This window comes from Apus apus, chromosome 13 (assembly GCF_020740795.1).
Source record: "Apus apus isolate bApuApu2 chromosome 13, bApuApu2.pri.cur, whole genome shotgun sequence".
Lineage (NCBI taxonomy): Eukaryota > Metazoa > Chordata > Aves > Apodiformes > Apodidae > Apus > Apus apus.
In genome coordinates, this window is record NC_067294.1 from 15,412,988 (window position 1) to 15,439,053 (window position 26,066).

The 26,066-nt window shown below is 36.6% G+C and overlaps 1 protein-coding gene across 1 annotated transcript in view; it reads left to right on the plus strand.

The window, feature by feature from the left end:
* DOCK2 (dedicator of cytokinesis 2) overlaps positions 1-26,066 on the plus strand; it is a 148,185-nt gene that overhangs the window by 114,870 nt on the left and 7,249 nt on the right. The window contains exons 31-48 of the mRNA XM_051631280.1: positions 75-175; positions 277-335; positions 2,122-2,270; positions 4,946-5,031; positions 9,046-9,202; positions 9,560-9,600; positions 11,051-11,141; positions 12,236-12,355; positions 14,144-14,233; positions 14,726-14,830; positions 15,680-15,821; positions 17,451-17,532; positions 18,328-18,412; positions 19,910-19,996; positions 20,326-20,502; positions 21,713-21,796; positions 23,053-23,190; positions 25,288-25,415. Coding sequence (XP_051487240.1) covers positions 75-175; positions 277-335; positions 2,122-2,270; positions 4,946-5,031; positions 9,046-9,202; positions 9,560-9,600; positions 11,051-11,141; positions 12,236-12,355; positions 14,144-14,233; positions 14,726-14,830; positions 15,680-15,821; positions 17,451-17,532; positions 18,328-18,412; positions 19,910-19,996; positions 20,326-20,502; positions 21,713-21,796; positions 23,053-23,190; positions 25,288-25,415 — 1,922 coding nt within the window. The remainder of the gene's footprint in view (positions 1-74; positions 176-276; positions 336-2,121; positions 2,271-4,945; positions 5,032-9,045; positions 9,203-9,559; positions 9,601-11,050; positions 11,142-12,235; positions 12,356-14,143; positions 14,234-14,725; positions 14,831-15,679; positions 15,822-17,450; positions 17,533-18,327; positions 18,413-19,909; positions 19,997-20,325; positions 20,503-21,712; positions 21,797-23,052; positions 23,191-25,287; positions 25,416-26,066) is intronic.

Sequence of the window (26,066 nt, forward strand, 5' to 3'; positions counted from 1 at the left end):
CAGCATTATACGTAGTTTAATATTATTCCTGCACTTCTCAAAACTATTATAATTTCCTTATATTTAATTTACAGCTGTGGAACAACTATTTTCATTTGGCTGTGGCATTTATTACCCAAGATTCACTGCAGCTAGAAAACTTTTCCCATGCAAAATACAACAAAATCCAGAACAAGTAAGCAAAACTTTGTACTTTGCTTTGTCTGTAATTTTGTAGTAAAATGCTGATAAAGATAATGATAAAGATACCTTTCCTATTTCTTTTTTTTCTTCTAGATATGGAGATATGAGACGTTTAATTGGCTTTGCTATCCGTGACATGTGGTACAAACTTGGTGAGTAGGCAAATGAACTCGATTGCAGCTGGATCTGTAGCATCTTGCTTGATTCATTGAAAAATATCTGACATTAATTTTTTTTATAAAGATTTCTATTATTTGAACTTAAAATATGTTTTTACTCCCATGCTTAATCTTGGAACTGACATGAGATATTGTTTGACTGCCTCTTATTTGTTGTTTCTGAGAGCTCACAGCCCTCTCTCAGAATTCAAAGATGCCTGAAATCAGATTTCAGAAACCTTATTTTACTGAAATTGAGAACCCAATAAATTTTTCCTTAGACAGTTACTGCTCAGTCTAAATCTACCATTCTGGAAATTAGCAGGCTCAATGAACTCTGATTTATCAAAAAGATTGTCAAGATTTCAAAGGATTTGATATGTCTGCTGATTAAGTGGCCAACTCTTAAACCTGTTTCCAGCCTAGTCATTAATATCCTAGATTAATATTGTCATCCTTTTTGATACTGGTAGTGTAAATTTCAAAATAATTATTTCTATATGAACTCTTGATTCTAGAACCATTAACGTCTGTTTTGTAAAATAAACTTTCAAGTTTCCATTTTCCCATGAAGTCCAACAGGTCTTGCAGAAGCCCTCTGGCCCTTGTGTATATTTGAGATTTGCTGCTTGCATCCTACTTGTGCTGAACCTGACAGTCCCTCTTAAAAAAAAGCCAACACGTTAGCTTTATAAACATATAAGGACCTTTAACAGTTTTGTCTGGCATAATATTGAAGAGCAAAGGATTGTTTTCTGATATTCAAATGCATTATTACTTCATTGAAATAATATTGTCTCACATACCCAATGGAAAAAGTGAGGCATACAGATGGAGAAATGTTTCATACTAACATGCAAAAATTCTCAAGTAATTATAAATGTCCTTTCCAATCATTTTCTGTAATTTTCAGGCTCCTTCTGTAGCTATAACAAAAAGGAATCGGTGTTCTGAAAAGCACTAGAACATCTTAAATGTAAAACAGATCTGGGAGATACATTCACAGCATAAAAAACCCCAACAAAACAAACTTGCATAAAACTGTAGAAGTCATAGTTCAGTTGTGTTTAGAGTAACATTAGTGTGACATGCTTGTGAGAGGACAATTAGAATCAGATTATTTTTTAGTCTAGTCATGCTTGTTCATGAGAATATTTTATCTCCTTACAACTTTAGTGAGTATTGACATTCTTATATGGGCCATTTCATCTCAATGATGGTCTGCTCCATGCATCACTTATTTTTTCTTTCTCCAGAAACAAGCAGCGTTTGAAGAACATCTTGGACCTGGTTGAGATTGTTGTTGATTGGGGTTTTCACAGGCAGCTGATGTAACAGTTGTGCTGCAAGATAATTTTGTGTGGTTTTAGGAATTGTGTGGAAAGTGTTTCTGTTACTGCTTGTGAGTGCTTGATGCATTGGTTCACTTGAGTTACTGGTTGAAGTGTTTGATGTTATTCAGAAATGAAAACAAGCAGTGTTTTCCTCCTCCACAAACTAGAAAGGTTTCACCATGTGGCACTGCCATGTGGCACAAAACTTCTGAGAGAATCTGGGGCTGCTTAGGTTTCTTACTCCAAGTATCTAAAAGGACATGTCAAAAGCTGAAAAACTGGGATGTTCACTGAACCTGTCTAGTCAGCTGATACACATGATTATTTCTGGCGCTGAGTGAGTTTAGAATGAAACTATATCCATTAACATGCTTTTGAGAGAGAAGAGAGATGAGTGACTAAGTTGTCAGACTTTAGAAGGTAGATGGTTTGCATTTCTGTTTCAGGCCAGAATAAAATTTGCTTTATTCCGGGGATGGTTGGACCCATCTTGGAAATGACTCTTATTCCAGAAGTTGAGCTACGGAAGGCTACAATCCCAATTTTCTTTGACATGATGCTTTGTGAATATCAAAGGACAGGAGAATTCAAAAAGGTAATTAAAAATATTTTGTGTGAAAATTTATAAAGATATCATGTAATCAGTTTATTTCTCATAAATATTTTTGTGGGGGCTTTTCTGCTTACAGGAAATAAAACTCAAAATGTCGAAAGCAAAAGGAAAGGCTCTTGTGAGAGTGAGTGTAGGGTCTCCAGAGTGATTAAGTTGGCCTTAAGCAAAACTTTTGTCACAATGACAACAGTAAGGTGCTAGAATAAGGGTCAGAGAGTTTGCCTGAGGGCTCTGGAACTAGAGCTTGTCTGGTACCTGCCACGTGATTCAATAAACTTCACAAAAAAGGATTGATTTAGTGAACTTGTGGTGGTGCTTGATAGTGCTCCATTCTGGGTGGACATACATGTTAGATTGGGGCTAACTCAAGAGCCTGGGTCCTTCTTTACACATGCAATATATGTGTAGTAAGGATATAAAGCTGTTTAAATTTAACAATCAGGAATTTTATTTTGCTATTTCTAGAAAATAAAATAATCCCATAAAAAAACAAAATTTCACCTCAGGTTACCTCAAGAATGACATACATTGGGATATATGTCTAATATACTTGTATATATATTTACACATATATTTTGTGGAATGGAGCACATACATAGGTGTATTGCACACTAAGGTATTTTATTCACAAGAAGAAAAGTTATATAAACTTGTCATTTTAACTCTGATTGAAGATGTAGAGAGGAAGCCATTAATATCTATTAAGTTTATCCATCAGTGCTCTATCATGAGCTCAGAGAAATAAGGATGTTGGAAAAGCAATTAGTCCAGTTTATGTTCAACATCTGTGAATAGAATTAATCCTGCAAATATTTCCCTGTCTCCTTTGGATGTAAAGGGAAGGTGGTTGTTTAAGTGTTGGACACATGGTGTGAAAAGAATCTTGTCCTCCACATTTTGATAACCCATCTTTTCTTGAAAGATCAGGTAGTACATTTTATTTAGATTTTTCAAAGATAGATCATCAAGCAACCTAGTGCTATTTGTTCTAACTGATAATGTAAAGCCAAAAGATAGAAAAGACTTACTTTAAAGAACTAAAAAAACCAACAACAACAAAAAACCCAACAAACAAACAACAAAAAACCAACAAACAGAAACCAAACCAAACTTAAAAAAACCAAAATTAACTCTTTGCAGAGTAAATGAAGATATTATTGAAATAAACATGGATGCAAGTGACATGAAGGATTTAACTTGGCTTAGAAAAGTTTAGTTCATCTGTGTTGATATTATTGTTCCAGTAAATTATTCTGGTTTTGTTTGGTGTGTTCAATTTAGTGTCTCTTGTTGGTTCCACCAATTGCTGGGCGCACCTGGGAAAGTTTTCAGTATTTGCTTTCTTTCATGTGTCAGAAAATAGTGCTGACCTATGCTGTGTTCTTGGCTTTCCATAGCTATTGGTAAGGTTGGGGGATAGATGTTTATTCTTGGTGAGTTTATTTAAGTCTTGTATCTTTCTGAGCTAATAACTCTAAAAGGCTACAAAATGAGTGAATATAGGTCTTCTCAGCAAGCTCTTCTGGTGTGTGTGGTTTACGGTTGCTGTAAATACTCATATTTCTCACTCTCAGTTCTTAAAATTCTATTATGCTTAAGGATTTCAGGAAGTTGAGACATCATCCCATTAGCAGAAACCAAGTTTGTGTGGCTTGGTGCTTCAGACCATGTAGAAAAAACGGAGATGTTTTCTGGGTTCCTACTGAAGTGTGTTCAGAGATGGGGAGATTTCTGGGACCTATTAGATAAGCAGGTGGTTTTAAAGCCAAATTGGTGCCAGTGACAATGAAGCACTTTCTGTTTAAGTTAGAAGAGAAATACCCATTCCAGGGCTTGATTTTGCCACAGACACACAAAAACTTTTTGCAGTATTTCTGCCAGCTTTTTTATTTATTTCAGCTGAAGTAACTGGCTTTTTTTTTTTTTTGCAGCTTGTTGAGAAACTGCAGGAAAGATGCTTAGGAAGAGGTTTTTTGTTCAGGTCCAGCATCTGGGAAATGATTGCTTCTCAGAGAAGTAATCAGTTCTCTAACTGCTGAATAAGTACTAGAAGGGATTTAAGAGGTAGATGATTTTTAACTGGTACAGATTTCTGTCATACTGCACAAAGACCACAGGCTTCAGCTCTAGGAAATGACTGGATTGGATGTTTTTGCTTAATACTGCCTTGTCCTGAAACTGCTGGGTACCTGTGTTACTAATGCTACTAATACACATTTATACACTAATACACATTCTACTTACACATGGAAACTAATTTTAAGCCCTTTAAACTTCTTTTTCAGCTTGGAACAGCCAGAGTAATTTTTTTTTTCTGTTTCTCTCTCTATATAATATGTATAAAATGCGATATATACAGAATATATGAAATATTATATAAATATAAAATTTCCCACTTATTTGACACTCCTAGTAAAATAATTAAGAACTAGTACTGATGTAGTAGTCCTTTCCTTCGACTCACATTATAAAATGGAGATTGCTGTTTCTACTGAACAATTTAGTTTTCTCTGGGAACATTATGGGTGGAATATTCAAGCTTTTAACCCTTCAGACTATGTGATACAATGATACAAAGATATGCTTTAGATGTCGTATTGAAATTTGTTTGACCTCTGGATATCTGTTCAGTGCTTTGATTTTTCTTTCTTTATTAGTTTGAAAATGAAATAATTTTGAAGCTGGACCATGAAGTGGAAGGAGGACGAGGGGATGAGCACTACGTGCAGTTGTTTGAGTCCATGTAAGTACCTCGTGGGAACAAATGTTTTCAGGATGTGTTTTTATCTTTGTTCCCACTTCTCAAGCAGGTAGTCTCACGTGAAAACAATGTCTTAGCAGCTATATTATATATATATATTTAATCATAGGACTGAAAATAGCATACTGGTTCAGTAAACATGGTTTGAACTGGAGTTTTGCTCACTGAAACTATTTTCCTGGTTGATTTTCAGAATTTTGGTTGTAAGTTATGAAGAAATTACACCTATCCTGTGTTTCTCTGTCCAGCTTTCGAACCAAGATAATGAAAACCCCCACTTTTTCAGTCTTTCTCCATTTTTCTCTAGAGCCTCTGTTGGTCCTATTTCACACTAATAAGAAAAAGGTATTTTAAAATGCCTGAGTTGCTTTTCCCAATGTCTAGATTGTACTCCAAGATAAGTTACATAACGTGACTCCTGGAATGAGAATATTATGAAGTGCTACAGTTTAATAAAAATATTTCTGTATTTCTAACAATCCCAAAGCCTGATACAGCATCTCCTCCTCTTCTTGGCTGCCCACATTCAGTTTTATTCTCAGACTTAAGAGCTGTGTCTTCGCTGGTGGTTGCTGGGCAGTGGTGGAATGCTCATGCCTGCCTCTGAGAACTTGCTCCGAGCTTGTGCTTGACACTGTAACAGCAAGAAAGTGCATCGTTCACTTGGTGACCTGATAGTTACTAAGTTGCAAAATACTCTAGCACTTTGGCCACTTCACAAAATCGGTACAGGCTTTGTGACAAGGAGTGTGTTTATTTTTACCTTCTCAAAGCCTGCTACCCTGTATATAGTGTATTTTTGAGCAGTAGTAGTGTTTACAGCCATGTCCCTCACCAGATGAAGCACGAAATTTCTGTGTATACCACAGTGGAAAAAAAAGTGTACTTTTTGTGGAAACGATATGATGAAATAGTAATATGTGTTATTTTATGTAAATAATACATAATTATTTTCTAATTGAATGCTAACATCTCAAAGAACTATAATTTAAATAAAACAACTTAAATGTTTTATTCCTAACATGCAATAAGGATGCAAACTGAGAGCAATAATCTAATTTTTCAATTTTGAATGCTTACTGTTGGGCTTTGGGTCTCAGGATAGGTAAGAGGGGGAGCGGAGGTGTTCAGACTGGCTCTTGGTATGACTGAGAACAGGTCTGCAAGCACAGAGTTCTCTTGATCACTCTGCTGCAGAGCCTGAACCAGCCTGCCTGCCTCAACTGTCACTGCAATTCATCACCTCTAACACTGGGGATTCAGCTGACACAGTGGACATTTATTGCAGTGCTAAACTTGCCTCGCTGCTAGTAAGTTTTTTTTTTTTTTTTTCCAAATATCCATAGTACATCTTCCCTGCCTCAGTTTAAGCCAGTTATTTCTTGTTTTACTCACAGGGGACACAGTAATTTATTCTGTTTCTCTTTTACTCTCTGCTTCTCTGGGTAACGTTGTTTGCTTGTCTTGTTTGAACAAAACTTCCGAAGTTTCATGGGTCCTTTTTACTTGGGTTATTGTATAAAGACAATTATTTATTCACGAGACAAGTGTTCCCCTCTCCTGTTCATTTTGTAGTTCTCTGTGTGTACTCCAGGTCATCTTCTTTAGTGACTGGAGTGATCTGCTGTATCCTGGGTGAGATCTAGCAATAGCTTGTGGTTTATGGTTGTTTTCCTATTTGTATTGGAAAGAAATGAGACGCTTTGGTGAGCCATGGTCATTTCACAGTCAGGTGTAATATTCAGAGCTTGTTTGCTGTCACCCAAGTGAACCTATGGCAAAAATGCATAATAGTCCCTTAAATGCTGACTCTGCTCTTCTTTGGTAGCATCTTACTGTTTTTTGATACTTAGATATGTAAAATAACACAGTTTTTCTGGTAGAGGATTCCAGTCTTGTACGTGATTCTGAGGCTTTCTTACTTTCTTTACAACCAGTGTTCTGCTTCTATCTCTTAGCTTCTGTCTGACACATCTTGTACAACAGAAATATTGTTTCAGAGGTGTATGTACATGCTTCTCTGTCTTAAAAAAATAACTCCCTTGTGGAGCTGTACAATGGGAGGCATAAACATTAGGTGCTGTTTGTGCTTTGAGTTAGAAATTTGAGACCGGGTGCTTTGCTGAGGTCCCGTTTTAGGTCAGAGCTTCAAGGATTTCCTTGGAGTTGATATTAATATGAGTATCTATTTTCTGGATAAGTTTTAAATAATTTTGAAGAGTACAAAATTTTTTTTGTAATTAATTAAAATGTAATAATTTATAATGAAAGTTTAAAAAAGATTAGTGCATTTAAATATTAATAATAAATTATTAAATATATTTGCATTTAAATTGAACAATGCTAATGAAACTCTAAGAGATCATAAATTAAGAATAATGTGTCATTGAAATTGCTCAGCTTAAGGACACAGCATAGTTTCAAGGGTAATTTTGCAATTGCTAGTTTGTTTTTACTATTTTCCTGTGAGAATACATGGTAATTTTTTGATGTTGTTAATAGAATATGCCAAATATACATGTAATTACTTTGTGCTTTGTGATGGATTGACCTTGGCTGGGTACCTGGTGCCCACCAAGCCATTCTATCCTTCCCCCTCCTCGGTAGGATGGGGGAAAGAAATTGAGGTGGAAAAGAACTCGTGAGTCAAAAAAAGAGCAGTTTAATAGGGCAAAGAGCCATGCATGGAAGGGGAAAGGAAAGCAAAAGCTTTATTCTCTCCTTCCCATCAGCAGGTCGTGTCCAGCCACTTCCAGGGAAGTGGAGCCTTAGTACACACAGTACTGAGGTACAAATACTGTAATAAAAAACACCCCCTGCTCCTCCTCATTTCTCTTAGCTGAGCAGAGGTCCTATGGTGTGGAACATCCCTTTGGTCACTTTGGATCAGCTTTCCTGGCTATATCCCCTCCCCAGGTCCTGCTCACCCCCAGCCCACTGGCCCTTGGGGATGAGGGTGATGCAGGACAATTGTCCTCAGTGCTGTGCCAAGCTCTGCCCAGCAGCAGCCAGAGCCCTGCTGTGTCAGCAGCACCTTGCTAGCACCTTGCTAGCACCTTGCTAGCACCTTGCTAGCTACCCACACAGAGCACAGCCCCCGGAGGGCTGCTGTGAGGAAATTAACTCCATCTCAGCCAGACCAAATAAATGCATGTATAAACATGTGTTTGTGTGCACAGAAATTTTTATATAGATACAACACAGTAGGTCAGAGAGAATCCCAATGGAAAAACAGAATCCTAAGGAGAGGAAACAAGTGCTTTAGCAAAGGAAGAAAATAATCCTTAATGAGATGCTGGTAATAATTTTATAATGTTTAAACTTCAAGCTTTGAAAACAAAGCTATGATTCTCATGTGAAATGTCTACTTCTAACTTACTTCAGCACTTTATAGAAACAACATATGCTAATATTTTGTTAATGTAAACTAGAATCTGCTGATGATGTATAAAACTAACTTTCCTATATTTTTATCAAAAAAGAACTGCTTTTTTTAATCTGCAGAAAATATATTAGTTTTGCTTACTTCTCAAGGGCAAATTGCTCTGGTGAGGTCTGGTTCATTAATGTATTTTTTTACTTAAAAAAAATGTAATTTGTTTGAGCTTTCTTTTTACATGTAGCTGTACAAAGAGAAGGAGATAATTGTTCCATTTGTTGTTGTACAATAACACAGGAAAGGAAGGTGCAAGTGTGGCATTCCAGAGAGCTTGGTTTGTTATGCCACAGATGCAGGTGGCTCCATTCTGAAAATCTGGGTATACCCTTGAATTTGAAGTAATTTTCAGACAGGGAAAGCAAAAGTTTCATTTTTCCCTTTTGATTCATTTTCCCAGTTGTCTTCTGGATGTCTCAATTGCTAACCCACAAAGGGAATTTCCAGTGCATTCTGCAGTTGCTTTAACCCTAATTCAGTGTTTGCCTTCAGGTCCAAACAGGTTTTTTTCAGCTGATGCTTTTCACAGTATTGTAATAACTTCTGTTTCGTGTTTGCAGTCTTCGGGAGTGTGCTTCTCAGTACCCTGGCATTTTTAACTTGGTTGAAAGTTTTGTCAGCCTAGTTAAAGGCCTCTTGGAGAAGCTGCTGGATTACCGAGCGGTGATGAATGATGAAAGCAAGGACAACCGCATGAGCTGCACCGTGAACCTGCTGGTGTGTTCTCTCTTGTCATTCTTCTGAGAACAGGGAAGAGCCTTAGAATCCATTTACTAAAGATGAAAGTAAATCTTCCTGGGGACAGGAGTGGTTGACTTCGCTCAGTAGTGATTTAAACTTTGAAACAAGAAGTTTTTCTGTCTATGTGAACTAGGAGAAGTGTACACATGTATAATAATAACTAATGGCTAATTAAAATTTAAATTGAAACAATAGTGCCAGGTTTAAACTTTAAATAGTCTGTACATATTTTTTCTTACACTGACTTGCAAGAAAAGTGAAACCTTGGCATATATATTATCTTGTATTTTAATAAAAGACATTGAGATAACTTTAAAATGTTTTTGTCCCTAGAATTTCTACAAGGACATCAATCGTGAAGAAATGTATATTAGGTATGGCAGTTTTTCTCTTGGATTTGTTTTGGAGAGGGCAATAATGTTCTCTTAGGAATTCTGTTTTTATCATAGTACTTCTATATACAAAGTATAATGTAATCCATAGTGCATTTCTGTTACTTAATGTTATTTTACTACCCACAATGACTCTGTCATAACCTCATTTATATTCTTACTCCACTGTTTGCTTAGCCTTCAGCAATTTGGAATCTGTCACATGTATTCATCAGCAGCACTTTTCTCCCCAAGAATCAACTTTCATTTGATCAAATCCCTCAACATTCGTCGTCTATTGGTTTAAGTAAAGAAAATGCAGCTAGATTATAGGTTTGAGGGAGGGTGTATCATACATTGAGAATGGCAGAAAAAACATTCAAGTATTGCAGAACTGTGCAGTCTGCCAAGTCTCTTTAAATATGCAACACTAGATGCACTGCAGTTACCAGTGAAGCATTTCTCTGCAAGGGCTGTAATTATGCTGGCAAATTCTTTCTGATGGCAGCTGGCCTCTTGCTATCTCTGATGGTTTTGCATATGAGCTGCAGCCAACCTTGCTGTTCAGGAGCTCACTATTGCCTGCCTCTCCTCTCCTGCAAAATCTGCAGAACCACCTGCACCTCAGCCCTTGCAGCACCAAGCCTGGAGTCTCAACTGAAATCAGCACAGAAGGTGATTCAGAGCTCAGCCTGGGAGCTTTGGGCTGGAGTGGCTCCTGGTATCGCTGAGGGGGCACCTTTTCAGCTGGGTTGATAGCTGGGAATGGTAACTCCTTAAATTGCTAGAGCCAGGTGTCAGAGTGCCTGTGTCAAACCTCCTGTTGTGTCAGAGGGTGGGATGTGCTTTTTCTTTCTGGCTGCTGGCAAAGATGCAGCTCAAGTCACATGAGGGGCAATGGTTGTGCTGGTGGCAGTGGTGCTGCCTTAGGGATCAAGGAGAACACTGGAAATGTAACCTAGAACAGCTCTGCTGCCCCTACTGCCTTTTGAGTTGTGCTGGGACTTGCATTGTCTTTCTGGGCTGGTGTGTTCTGTTTTCTCCTTTACCTTTTGTTACTTATGCTTGCATCTATTTACATGGAAAGAGTTTACGTGCAATTGAAAAGTGCTCCAGAGCAAGGTAGCTATCTCTAGTACCAGTGCAGAAGTGATGGACTCACAAGTCTGAGTCTGGTAGTTCTTCCCCTTAGAGGTGGTGCAGGCAGCAACACACCAGGAGATCAGCTCTTTCTCGTCCTTTTGTTCACAATGTTAGGGCATACAAAATGAGCACAGGGAAGCCTGAACAAATGCAGAGAGCTTTAATCTCTCTCAGGGTGTCCCTAAAGACTCCTTGGGTAGAGACTGCACAGCATCTCTGAAGTTTCCATTACAGAGTTCTAGAACTTTTTGACACTTGGCATTCCAATCATGTCAGTATTTAGTCTAATTCTTGTTCTCTCCTCTAACAGATATTTGTATAAACTACGAGATCTTCACTTAGACTGTGAGAATTACACAGAAGCAGCATATACCCTACTACTCCACACATGGCTCTTGAAGGTTAGATTTTCTAAAGTCAATATCTAAACAAGCTTTTGCAATTTCCAAACTTATCATTTAAAAAGTTATTGTCTTAATCACTGTTTTACTGCATATTAATTGTTTTCCATAGGGGTATTCAAGTTTCTGGTTAAAAATACTGCAGTAGGTCATACAACATCAACACTGGTTGTTGAAATTGTATTTTTAATAAGTGGTTAAAAGCCACATATTGGTATAACTAAATATTACAGCAAAAGTAGTTTTACTTTATAGTGAAAATATTGTGTGGAAATCCTGAAGCCATTTAACTTCCATGTGGTTTTAATTTTGCTAATTTCTTACTATCCCAAACATAATGATGAAAATGAAACACAATTTTTCCAGCTATTACAAGGGCACATCTAACCTTTCATTTTAAATAATATGGATCACTCTGCCAAATTATGCTTGCATTCTTTTGTAGCTGGTAACTATTTTTCACTGTAACTAATGTATTTTCTTATTGTAACTGATTTTATCCCTAGAGATGGTCAGGAAGATACAATTCCATTTCAAGGGAAAATTAAACATTTTAAATGTTCTTCAGCAAAAAAATTGAGATGTCTTATTTTTCTTTCAGTGAAGGACCACATAAATGTGGCTCTTCAGAGTGTTATTTTGCTTCAGCTTCATTTTGACTTTTCTGGTCATATAAAAAAATGAGGTACATTGTATGTATTGGTATAGACAAAGAGAGTATTATATGCAAGTGTTTTACTACAAAAACCAAAAACCAAAACCAAATCAGTCAAGATGACACCACTGAAATAAAATTAACTCATTTTCTCACATAGATTTACGGCAAAACTTTTGGGTGAGGTGCAGGAAGGAACACAGATGTTTAAATTATTATGTCTAGTCCTGGTTATACCATGGAATACAACACTTGTTTTAAGGGGTAATGAGAACATTCCTAGTGCCTTTCCCAGATTCTTTGTGGAAGGGTAAACAGGACTGGGAAACAAACATTTAGAAAAGCCTGGAAGGCCAGACCTCGGGGAACAGGTACATGTGTATGAAATGTAGAATTCCAAAATCCTGTGGGTTTTTTTTTCATGTGCTTTTGTTCTCAGTGGTCAGATGAACAGTGTGTACCCCAAGTCATGTCAACAGAGTTCCAGTGTTCACAGACCTATAGACACTTGAAAGAGAATTTGTATGAGAAGATCATAGAATACTTTGACAAAGGAAAGGTAGGTCTGTAGAGTTCTTCCCTCTTTTTCCTGTAACTGCACATGGACACATTTAATGAATATGCTCCAATGAAAAGTGTTTGAGTAGGAAATCCTCTTTGAAATGTGGGTCAGGTAAAAATTGTGTCCTGAAGGCTTATTCACAGAGGAAGTCTGGTCTGTATGAACATGTTCTTTTAGTAACCACATTCACAAAGGTGAGGGATAATGTTTATGCTGGTCACAAGCATCTCTGTCAGGCGGTGACAAAACAATAAACAATGTTGCATGTACTTTACTAGGAAAAGAACACACAGTACAAAGACTACATTTCTAAACCCTTCTGTCAATATCTCCCCCAAAAAATCAGACAGTTCCAATAGACCTACTTGTTTCAGAGAAGTCGGAGATGTGCATCCCAAACTTAACATATTACTTTGATATTCAATACCTGGGTTTAGTTCAGCTCTCTTTTTTTTTTTTTTTTTTTTTTTTTTGTTGTTGTTTAGTTGGATTTTTTCTAAATCTGTTAATAAAATTGCCTGTCAATATAATGACAGTAGAGCTGAGTTTTTTGAAAATAAAGCAAAGGACTAGAAGATAGGAAAAAAATCTGCAGTGCTGGATAATTAACCTTATCACCCTATAAGACCTCTAAGTCATTACATTTTCTTCAGCTGTAGCCAAAAGTATGAAGGGGGAAGGCAATTTGTTACTGCTTCTTACAAAATAAAGGCATAAGTCCCCCATGAAAATCTCTCTTGTAATTCAGAAGGTAGAAAATTTTTAGTGCTTCAACTCTGAGCAGGAAATGCAGTGCTATTTGTAACTCCTCAGGTTTTTTTGTTGGCATCTGAAATGACTACTGTGTAGCAGTCCCCACCCCCTATACCAGAATAATCAAATCCTCCAGATTTCTGATCTGCCTAGCACTCAGGTTCTCCTCAGCTGCATCAGAGGAGATTTGCAGGCAGCTGCCAGATTCAGAACTACCCAGCCTAGTAGTACATGGCACCACGTAAAAATGGTCATAATGAGTATGACCAACAGTGTCCTTAGGGTAGTAGTGAATGATGTTCAGAAAACCCCTTTTGTCTCCTTTATTTAGAACAGGTAAGAAGACTGGCAGAATTAGAAAACAATCCTCGAGAGGGAATTTCTCTCTGCTTTAAGAGCACTTATGTGCCGTGTACATTAAGTGCCTTTAGCAGAAGAGAAAACCTGTCCTAGTGTTTCCAATGCAGCTCTGTCATCCTCACAGTAATTTTCAGAGGTAGCTGTTTACTTGCGTGGAAAGAAACAAGCTGCTGCTTCTCCAGGCAAGTGGCAGTTTAAGTCTGAGCCTTGTCATTGTTTAGCTGACAAGGAGAGCTGTCACACAGAAGGCCACCTATGATTGTGTGTGCTCCAGAATGGCTTGTACAATGAAGTGTGTTTGTTTTAGAGGGGCGGGCGTCAGTCCTCTCATACACTGCACCTGTGCTCGGGATATATTCTGGATGTTACACACCTTAGTTATTTACTTTTCTTTCTTAAATGTGTTTGCAAGATAAGGTGATGTTTTTTATTAGCTTATTGTCAGAGTTAAGTAGGTTTACTTATTCCTTCCTATAATGAACCAGAAAACACTTGTTTTTTACATTAATAGCTTTCCTGAAGTTTATAATCACCTTGAGCCTTCTAAATGCACAGGTAACAAATGACTGCAAGTTAAAGAGCATAATAATAAAACTGTAGTTAAACAGTGATACATTAAAAACTGGTTTGTTGATACTGGATTTACTTTTTCAATTGGTGGTTACATTGCAGATGTGGGAGGAAGCCATATCTTTATGCAAAGAACTTGCTGAGCAGTATGAAAAAGAAGTTTTTGACTATGAACTTCTTAGTCAAAATCTGGTAAGAGTATATACTGATCTTCAAATCATTTCAGTTACATAAATAATTACTTTTGAGCTATCCAATGATAAGAGCTGTTTATAAACTTGTTGTCTACAGTTGTTTTTTAGTTCATTTATCAGAGGTTGCTATGTTGGATTCTAACATTCCCATGGTAACGATTCATAAAGAACTGTTCAAGTTGCATGGGCATCTGCTTAGTGAGGTATTTTGAAACTTATGTGGAAGAGATAAACATGTTCTGAGTTAGTGCAATTTGAAGGCATTTATCTGTGTTGTATTTGCATATTAGTGTAAACAATAATCAATATACCACAAGGGTCATGTGCATGCTGACTGATTATTGCTGTAGCTTACCAGCTGATAACAACTAGCTCTTGCATGTCCACTAATATCTGTAGTACTTAGCACAGTACTACTGTAAAGCTTAAAAAACTAAACAGAAAAAACAACAACCCACAAACAAGTAATTGCAGGTTTTTTTCCTTTCAGATCCAACAAGCTAAATTCTATGAAAACATCATGAAAATTTTGAGACCTAAACCAGATTACTTTGCTGTTGGTTATTATGGCCAAGGATTCCCCACATTCCTAAGGGTAAACCTGTTTAAATTCTTACTTTTTATCATCTATTTTCATACACTTCTAAAGACATGAGTGTGAGTCTCTGGGGATATTAGCCATGGATTTAGTTTTGCTTGGATGTAAGACTATAGTCAAAATCTGAATAGTTTCTTGCAATAAAATGCATGAAATGCTTTCAGATGTGTTTAATTTGATCCCCTTAGTTTGATTGTAGCTTTCTTCACACTTGAAAAGCAGTTAAAGACCTCTCCCAAAGTTGCCAAAAGTCTAAAGTTGCCTTGAAAACATTGGAAAGATAATGAAATAATATGCTAGTATTACACCAAAGGAAGCATGAACCTTTTGTTTCTGGCATTCTAGAAGTATCCTGCTAAATTAAGCAAACTAAATCACAATGATACACATTTGGGGTTAGAATGTATTGCAAATGAGTACATTTCATAGTACCAAGGAGAAGGACCAGGCAGATGAAACCTGTATATTGGCATTAGAAAGCTGTGAAGCCTGGACCTAGAATGTATTTGAAAGCAAATCCTTTTACCTGACAAGAAGAAAAGGAATTTCAGTACTTTACTTGGCTCTACTCTAACTTTATTCTACTTAATAGGAGCACCCTCAGTGCTCAGTTTAACTTAATTGTATCCAACAGCATAAAATACAGTCCTGAGAGCCAGTGATACATTCCAGCACCTGGTCAAAATGGTGTCTTGCTTTATAGTCAACTAATATTCAGTAACAGAAACAATAACACTCATTCCAAATTTTGAAGACCCTGTTGTGTCTTGGTACTGATAAACATGCATCTATAACTTTCACCTCAGCATCATACAGCCTAAGAAATCAGCTGTTTATTCCTTGCAGAACAAAGTATTCATCTATCGGGGGAAGGAATATGAGAGGAGAGAGGATTTCCAGGCACAGCTGATGAGTCAGTTTCCCAGTGCAGAGAAGATGAACACCACCTCAGCACCTGGAGAGGATGTGAAAAACTCTCCTGGTCAATGTATCCTTGAACACCTGGGATTTTACAGAACACAGACGGGTTGGAGAAACCTTGTTTGCAGCAAAAGTTTATCTGTCTGGAACAATAATTTCCTTAGAAGGATGAAAGTTTATTAATGTGGCAGCTCAGTTTGCACATTTACTTGTGTTCTTCATGTCTCTTATTGTTTGTTACCAAGATGTTTGCTTCTGTTAAGAGTCTGTCACCATAGAATCATTTAGGTTGGAAAACACCCTTAAGATTGAGTTCATCCACAAACCTAGTCCACCACTAAGCCATGTCCCCAAGCACCACACCTACACATCTTTTCTATACCTCCAGGGATGGTGACTCAGCCACTCCCTGGACAGCCTGTTCCAGTGCTTGAGAGCCATTTAGGTGAAGAAAATGCATTCAAGTTCATACTTGGTTTATCTTTATTTCCTTCAAATAGCAAAACCAGTGATGAACACCTGAACTGACCAGATTTAAAGCAGCAAGTTGTCTATTACCTCACAATTCTAGCTGTTGTCTTGATACTAAATTTCTGTCTTCCTTGAACATTTTTCTGACTGGCACTGCAGCTGGGTATCACCTGTTTCTTGGCAATGTAAAATGCTGTATCTTGTTCTCAGGAATTTTCATAGGAAAATTAACTCATAATCACTATTAAGCACCTTTTAGAATGCCCTACATTATTCTTGTTTAGAAGTACTCTAGCAGTTGCTTGCACATGGCATCTTCTTCTTCATGTTCTGGTTGAAATAATTACCGAGCACCCTGAGCAGCTATGAGATCACCTCATTGTATCAGACATTTTTTTTTTTTCACATATTGAATTTCCTTTATTCATTTTCAAAATACTGTTGTAACACTTGAGTTGCTCTCTTGAGTCTGTTCTGATGGAACCTGCTGGAGGAGAAAGGGAATACTGCTTGCTTTTCATACCGTTGGGACTGAAGCAGAGAATATTACAGGTTGTCTAACATTGAGTTTGAGAGCCAAGCTCTCATAAGTTTGTCTTATGTCTTTATTTTATTTGAGATTACATGTTTCAGTCCTTTCTGAAAGCAGAGTTTGCTCAAGAGTATTTGTAACTAGCAGGAGATATGCACTACTTGTTCACTTAAGAAGCTTCCAAGTCTAACCAGAGAACATGAGTTTCAAACATACTGAAATATGTAGAAATATATTTACATACAAATACATTGTTCACATTAAAAAAATAACATTCCTACAGAAAAAGGAAATCTCAAGTAAAAGGACTGCTCAGTTACAGATTTCAAAGATTAAATTTTCAATATTATGACATGAATGCCTAAAGCTAAATAGTGAAACTGTTAACGTAATATGTTATTGATGTTATTTTTATAAGTTGACTGAGCCTTAAAATTTGATGAATTATCCAGTATTCTAAATGAGCTAGTGACAAGCTCAGTAAATAATAAAAATATGCAATTCAAAATTAATATTTCTATAAATTTACTGGCTACTACTGTCATCTCACCAAGAAAGCTCTATTCAGAAACCCTGTACCCTGCAGGTGTTTCAACAGGAAACATCTTTTTAATTATTCTTTTCATTTCCTCTGCAGCCTGCAGTATTTCCTGCTGGTAGTTGATAACTTGCCCTTAACCTTCACGATTTCAGACATCCAGTGTTTTACAGTGCAACCAGTCTTGGAGGAGCAACCTAGGTTCAAAAATAAGGCAGTACCTGATCAAATTATCAAGTAAGTAAATTTATGTAATGGATAATATAATGAAAATCAGTCTGTATTCCTAAACTGACAGCCATTATTTTGTGAATTCAGTAATTTGCCCATGAAATCTTTTTTTTTGTCTTAGTTTTCTGACTTATGGATTCCCTGGGAATTTCATGAAATAACATCTACCCATCTATCACATAAGGCGTAGCATTTGGTTGCAGGGTAGGGAGGTGGAATCTGTGCTTTGGGTCCAAGTTACTGAGTTTTCAATACCTCTTTTTAGACACGTGATGGAGAGAGGGGTCTTGGAGGTCACTGGCAGTCTGGCAATGGTTGAGTTGGAGGCTCTTGTACAACAGAATCTTGTTGTGCCTTCTCTTTCCAAGTATAAAAGATATGGTTGCAAAAAGGTTTCCATTCATACTGCAGTCAAGGTTTTGTTCAGTCAGTTATTTTAAAGAAAATATTCTGCTTTCCATGCCATTATAAAACAGGCAAGCAATGTGCATGGAAGAATACAGGAAAGCAGAAATCCTTTCTAGACCTTCTGCAGCTTTTAACCTTAATCTAGAAACTCTTGAATTTTTATACCTGGGAATTACACCCAAGCTAAACACCTATAGAATACTGTGTTTACCCTGATTTATAGATAAAATAGATTTTTCTTGAGTTTTCACCAAAGTGGCTTTTTTAAATGAGCAATACATTTATTTTTAATTAAAAACTCAGCTGACTCAAAATTAAATACTCTGCTGTGGTAACAAGATCCATACATTTCTGAAATCTCTGTTTTACAAAAGTCTGTTTTTAATTTTTCAGTTTTTATAAGTCAAACAATGTGCAGCGGTTCCATTATTCAAGACCAGTCAGGAAAGGATCTGTTGACCCTGAAAATGAATTTGCTGTAAGTAAATTATGCTGTTCTGGTAACTGTGACTGATTTTTAATTTAGATATTTTCTTCATCTCAGATTACTCATTACAAACATCGTAACTTCAGGATCTGCTTCAAAAAAATAAACGCAAGATTTTCCTATTTCAACACAACTCCTGTTCACTTGAGTCAATGATACATTTCTATTTCAGTTGCAGGTAAACCTTATGCAGTTGAGAATGCTCAGCACATTTGTGTTAAGCATTAACATATTCTGGAATAGGTTTTCATGATAAAACAAGGTGACACGTAAATAACTATCAAACCGATTGCCTCTTGTAGTCTACAACACTTCTGTCAGCTGCCAGCTTGGTGATGAGAGGTGTGTGTTGTCTGCTGTCATCAGTCCTGGCAAATCTTGACAAATCAGAGTACTACCTGTGTAATTTTTCTTCCCATGTATAGTAGTGTAATGATGAGAAATAGTCTTAGCCATTCAAATACTCTGCAACACCATAAATTAGTTTTCAGTGTCATGCATAAAGATGTGGTAAGCTTCTGTATTTTAATTTTACAGGTATCTGATGTTTTATAGTTTGATGTGAAAAATGTACCATACAATATTTATGGCTAAAGCTGAGCTCTTGGGATACTGGTGGGAAAAAGCATTTATTTAAAAATGTGCACTTTCACTTCTGTGCGTGCTCATTAGTAGCATAAATGGCTTAATATAAGGAGCTTCTTACCTACTGTTGAATTAAATGATTGAGATGTAAACTCTACCCTGACATCCCAGCTTTGCACTTTATTGTCAAGACTCATGATGCACATTGGCTTCCTTTGCAAATTGGAGAGTTTTGAAGCCAGTTATGAATATCCCTTGAAGTGGTTTTACAGAAATTAAATTGTCTGACAATAGATAATGTGCATCCTTGCTTCACAGGGGTGGAACTGCCATAGTTGGAGTATGTTTTCATTGCATTCTTTGTTCTGTTTCTCAGTGCTGGCAGTTTAGATGAGCTGATATTGGTAAAATAAGGAGCAGTGGGGTAAATGAACTAGTGGCATTGTAAAACACCAACAGCCAGCCTTGTTCAGAAGAGAAAAAAGAAAGGAAAAAAAAAAGTAAGAATGCTGGCAAGTTGTAAAAAGGCTAGTACAGATTTTAATTGCAGAAATATGTTTCAGAAGTGGAGGAAGGAAGTATAATCTGGGTAAAGGTGAGAGTAGGTCATTTCGTCCCAGTCATTCCATTTGTAATGGCAAAAATAGGAATAGATACTAAAAGATTCAAGGGTAATTTTCTTTTTCCTCTGCTTCGTGCAGGCTTAGTGCCTGGAGATGGCCTAATGATAAAAATGATTTGTGCAAATTGCTCTGCTCGATTCATTTTCCATTGTCCTTTTATGCAAAAATGTGCATATGTTTTCCATCTACATTCTTTTCACTCTGACATTTCAGAAGGCAGAAAAGATTAAACTTTAAATCCTGCAGTATCATTTTCTCCCTGCTATGTTTTTTTTAATAGTCTATGTGGATTGAGAGAACATCATTTGTTACAGCATACAAGCTTCCTGGAATTTTAAGATGGTTTGAAGTTGTCTCCATGTCTCAGGTGTGTATTAACATGCTAAAAAGCTCTAAAACATGTATCAGTATGAGTCCGCATGTACAAAATAGTTTGGAACTGTATCACACAGGGCTATTGTCATTTACTTATTTTTATACATACAAAACTGTTATTATCTGTTTTATCTTTCTTCTGCTGGCATCAACAGACCTTACATCTAATTTACAGTTTCAGGACCAAGTCCTAAGAGACTGGACAAATCTGTTCTCGTTTGATGAATTGTAAGAATGTTGTTTATATGCATGATGTTTTGTAAAACCAAAAAGACGTTTTTATCTGTTTATAAACCTTAGAAGTCTTTTGTCTCTTTGTAGACTACCATTAGTCCTGTAGAGAATGCTATTGAGACTATGTCCATGACAAATGAAAAAATTTTGATGATGATTAACCAATACCAAAGTGATGAGAGCCTTCCTATTAATCCACTTTCTATGCTTCTGAATGGAATTGTTGATCCAGCTGTTATGGGTGGCTTTGCTAAATATGAGAAGGTAAGAGCTTTTAAGTTAATGCAAAGAACATATTCAGATATATTATTTCACAGTCTTCCTACATCTTTTGTTCAAAGTGGCAGTGGGCTGGTAGTAGAAAAGCCAGAATTCCACTGTTGAAAAATATCCTCATGGCCTGGTCAGAGCTGTCTGTGAAAGCAGAAACGAACAAACTAGAGCAACTGAAGCTCAATATTAGTTGCAGTTATGAGGACTTTGAGATGCACTTGAGCTGAGATACACCCTTTGTAATTAAATAGGCTCTCACACACCAAAATATTTGGTCTTTAGTAAATGATTCAAACTTATCCTGCAGTAGGTCTGGGGTATTTACATGTTCTGGCAATACATGGAAAATTGCATGTCTTGAGGAAATGAATTGTAGAAAATCTGTCCCTAATGTTGCCTTGTGAAAGTGGAGCAGGAGAGAAAGCAGGAATGTTAAAAACATATAAATTTAGACCATTTATTTTGAATGAAAATTAATGTAAGGTTACCCTGCAGCTGTAGAGCTCTTGCATTTCTACCTCCTGTTTCCTGAAGAAAAGCATGTGCCATGCTTAGTAGGCTCAACATGTCAGATAGACTCAGATAGTGCTGGAAAGATGCAATATTTATATATATAGGTGTATATTTACACATAAATTATATGCAAGAAGCATGACACATTCTGGAGGAATATGACTTATGCTGTATTAGTCCTAAAGTATCATTTATTTAGATATTTTGGCCATTGTGGATAAGTAGTTACATTCTTCTTTTGTCCCTGGGGGATAGAATCTTTGGGCAGCAAAAGGCAGTGTGTATGTAATATCTGGCTCTGCTTATCAGTGAAAAAGTTCAAGTTCCTTACTGTGTAACACTGGCTAATGCCAGTAAGTAGGGGACTTTATCACTGAAAATCATGATACTACAAATTTGTGCTTTTTTATTTTTAGTGCAAGCTTAATAAAACAAACAGTAATTTGGTTTCACAGTCAGGGTCTCAAACTCAGAAGTGTTACGGAAGAACTGAATGTATTTTAACAAAAAAGAGCACTTCAGTTCTCAATTGATGTCATAAGGAGTTATCATTGACAACATCTGGTTAAGGAGCATGTCTGTCTTATTTGTTGACCACTGAATGTAATGGTCACCAAATGGAGTCAATGGTGTCATCACTGATTTCTTTACCTGTTAAAAATTAAGGACTGAATTATTTTTTTCTAAGGCTTTCTTTACCAACGATTATATCAGAGACCATCCAGAGGATCAAGAAAAGCTGAACAGACTCAAAGATCTAATTGCTTGGCAAGTAAGTTCTTACTGACAACAGTCATCTGAGGCTTTATCTGCTGTTCCTTTTTTTCTGTTCCTTTCTAGCAGGAGAAGACAGCATTTAGGTGATTGTGCCATTTTACCAGGTTTTTGTCTTGGGGTTTTTTTGTGGGTCCTCTTTTTTGTTTGTTTTCCTACTGTTTCCCCAAATCAGAGAAGGGTAGAAGAAGAAGATTCTTGTTACACACTTCCTGGGTTCTTAGCAATTTTTAAGAAGGGACTCATAGTAAAATAAGCTCTGATAGACTAAACCTTCTGTTTCAGAGTATGTACAGTTGTAAAAGGACCACCTATTGATTATCCTGTTTAGACATAAACAGTTTCCCTGAGCTAGGATAAAGAACTTTAAATATTCATAACAGGAAGCCTGTGAGCCATTACTAACCCACTAGCATCACTGACAAAATAGCATAGCAATAATTTCTTATCCTCTGATGTGGCATGTGATTGATAAAACATTCTTGGGGATCTAAGTGGTCCTGGCCTTCAGATTTTTTTAAAAAATCTGTGCTGAATGTGGAGAAATTACTTAATTACAAAAATCACATCTTATTTTCTGAGGAGTATCATCCTTATAGTGTCAGGAGTAGGATAAAATGCTGCCAAACTCAGGGGAATTACCCAGATATCTCCTTATGTCCAAGGGAAGGCAGAAGGCCAGAAGAACACTTTGTAGACCACATCATTTGGAATAGTTTATCAAAAGCCACATACTGTGGGCTGCACCTGTGGTCAAAAGAGCCAGGATTTCTAACTCATGTTGCAGTCCTGGAGACAAAACTGAGAGTAGAATACAAATCACAGGGAGTTCATGAATTGCTGGGAAAAACAAGGATTTGCAAAGGTCAGAAATTCTTTCCTAGAGTTGGGTGTTTGTCGTTGTTTGTGGGATTTTTCATAAGAAAGAAAGTTTTTACAGTGAGGGTGAAGAAATGCTGGAACAAGGCTCTCAGAGAGATAGTATATGCCCCAACCCTGGAAATTAAAATACATAGAAAAGAGAAAACATTCACTAGGAGGCAACCAACATGGTTAAAATTTTACTGAGCAAGTCCATTTTCCAAGAGCCCTTTCCATCCTTTATTTGCTGCTAAAACCTGAGATTAACTGACAGAGCTGCCAGTAGCAGTACGACTTCTGCAGTTGACTTAGCAGATACTTTAAATGGAGCTAAAGGACTTGTCAGACCCAGTTTAATGTTTTCACTGTATTATTTTTTTTTCCTTCTTCAAGATACCTTTCCTTGGGGCTGGAATTAGAATTCATGAAAGAAGAGTTTCTGATAATCTTCGTCCTTTCCACGACCGCATGGAGGAATGTTTCAAGCATTTAAAAACTAAAGTGGAAAAACAATATGGAGCCAGAGAACTGGTATTCCTCTCCTTTTACCTCTCCTGCACTCTCTCTTGTTCTTCTAAAAAAACCCACATACTAAACATCTGCTACCTGTTGTTTTTCTTGTGACCTGAAGGCAGTAAGACCTCAGTTTTATATTCAAAGAGTTGAGTCAATTCTCTGATGTATAAAACATGCCTCATTCTGGAAGATTTGGAGTATTTTATTAGGTCTCTTACACTTGGAGTTTTTTCCTGCCCTATTAAGGACATAAAAGCAAATCCTTATGTTTCTCCTCTTGGTAATTTTTCTTAGTGGTTTAGGGCTTTGAGCTCCAAATGATGGTTCCCTGTGCAAGTCACTTCCAGCTGTGTTGTGAAGGAAAACCTACAGTGTATAATACCATAAATATGAGTTCAGACCAAACTGAAATATATGGGAATTGAAGGATCACTTCTAAACACAAACTCTCCAGATAATTCTTGAATTCTACTGTGCAATCCAGCAAAAAGTTTGTTGGCTATTTTTTGGGATTAAACACCAGCTGCTTTGGAAATTACTTTGTTGTTGCTTTCAACATTGATGATTTTATAAGAGGATTTATTTATTCTTTATAGGGGGAAAAGTAACAAGTGTATAACCTAGATATTTGATATTGTGCTGTTACTTGTATGATGAAAATTCTATGCATGTATCTCAATCTGTTTTTCTTCTTTTCAGTGTCATTCCTTGCAATAATAAAGAGGCTGTACTCCACAATTAGCAATCTTGCCTGATGTTAGAACCAATCAGCACTTAAGATAAATCAATCTATTTTAAATGTAGCCAGAACAGAGAATGTACTTTGTGAATGACACTATTGCCTTTTTACTGTATCTAACTCTCTCTGGTGGCAGGCCTGAGCTTTTTATTAAAAGACAAGTTGTGCAGCAATTGTATCTTTATCACAAGATTCTGACCATTCTTGGCTTTAAATCTTGAAAAAAATAATTCTTGAAACTCCAAATGTTTCCAAATCTTTGGCTAGATGTCAGAGTCTTAGTGAGAAATGATATCAGAAGAAGAGTATTTGGAAATTTGGCATAGGAAACTATCTAATTTTTAAATATTTTCTGGATAACAAGGACAAAACCCTGTGTTTTAAAATGAACTGGTTTTTTAGAAGTTCTTCATATCCCGTTTCTAGGATAGAAATTGAAGTAGGCTGGAAAATTAGTTTTTGGTGTGCAGGCACTGGGAGATTCTCAAAACCCTGTCTCACATCATGGTGCTGTGATGAGCTAACTAGGGAGGGGCATGTTCATCCCAGGAAATAACTTCAGCAGAAAAAGGGGAGAGCTGACTGCATGCTACAATTTTAGATCCCACAAGTCACCCCCTGAACAAAGAAAAGTTCTAGATTTAGCAATAAAAGGAAATCCTTGTCCTACCTTATTAACAGTGACAGAAAAGCATTTGGAAATAAGTTGGATTTTTTCAGTTAACCTCGTACCAGGCTGCAAAGCCTGAATAACCATCAACATTAAGCTCTAGATTTCCATTGTGACAACTAAATCTTCTTGAGGGAGTTTTGGAGGGAGATGTCTTTTTTTCTCCTTCCATTGCAGGACATACCAGCTTCAAGCTTTGGAGAGAGAGACATGGAGCAGCATATATGGCTTTGTGCAATGTGATGCATATAACCTGGAGAATGTTCTTGTTCTTCTTGTCTGGCTGTTAGGGAAATACTAGTTTTGTCCAACCCTTGCAATCATCTAATTAAAAAGGCTATGTTAATTTTGTATGGAAGAAGGAGCATGATTAGTGCTTTGGAGCAAGGATTAAAGAAGTCTATTTGCCCAAGTACTTTAATGTTCAAAAGATCAGCAGACACTGTTCATTTTAATTTCTTTTTCAAACACAGTTAATTATGTCAGTTGTGGTTTATTTAGCTACTCATTGTATCATCCAGTTTGAGAGGCCCTGGAGTGTATCCAGACAAAAGAAGAAATCACAGTAATTAATGGTAGCAAATTACTTCTTTCATGTCAAGTGTTAAAATATTGGTCCTTTCTTCAGCACATAGTGAGAGGGATTATATGAAGTTCACAGTAAGTTCTTTGATAGAAAATATTTTTCTTTTCCATCCTGTAGCCAGATTTTGATGATAAGAGAGTAGGACGGCCAAGATCAATGCTGAGATCCTATCGTCAGCTGTCAGTTATCTCACGGACTTCCATGAATTCAGACTGCAGTACTCCAAACAAAATTGCTTCAGAAAGGTTGGTTATGAATGAAATACAAATTTTACTTTCAGGCTTGTTTTTTAAACAGTTTTATGGAATGAAACTAAGAGGTCGAAAAAAAGGCATTCAAGGATCAAAACTATTAGCAGTCTGTTCAGACTATGCTGAAACTATTTTTAACTGTAGCTATCACTTCATCTGAGCCTAAAGCTACAATATTTCAACTTAGTAGACAAAATATACTCAAGTCTCAACGAAAAAAAATGGCATTTCATTTTCAGGAAATAAGTATTTTTATAATTTAAATCAATTTAAAAAATATGCAAAGATCTGATTTTTCAGTTTCTCTTTATACAGCTTTTAACTTAATTAGCATCTTTTTGCTTATAAAAAATGGAAAGCAAGAGGAAAACATTTACAAACTTACAAGTAAGGAGGTGTAATGTTACAGTGAAGCCTGTAGTAATGTAAAATGCTTTGCCTAATATATGTTCTTCACTGCAGACCTGGGGAACAAAGAGACTAGGTCTGAGAGAACAGATGTATTGATGTATAGGTGTATTGATGAGCTTTTTTTAATCCACAAATCATTTTGATCAATTTATAAATGATCCTTTGAGTACACAGAACTTCTTCCCAAACACGGTCTGTTGATCTCACACAGCAAGATCTCATAAAATTGATCTT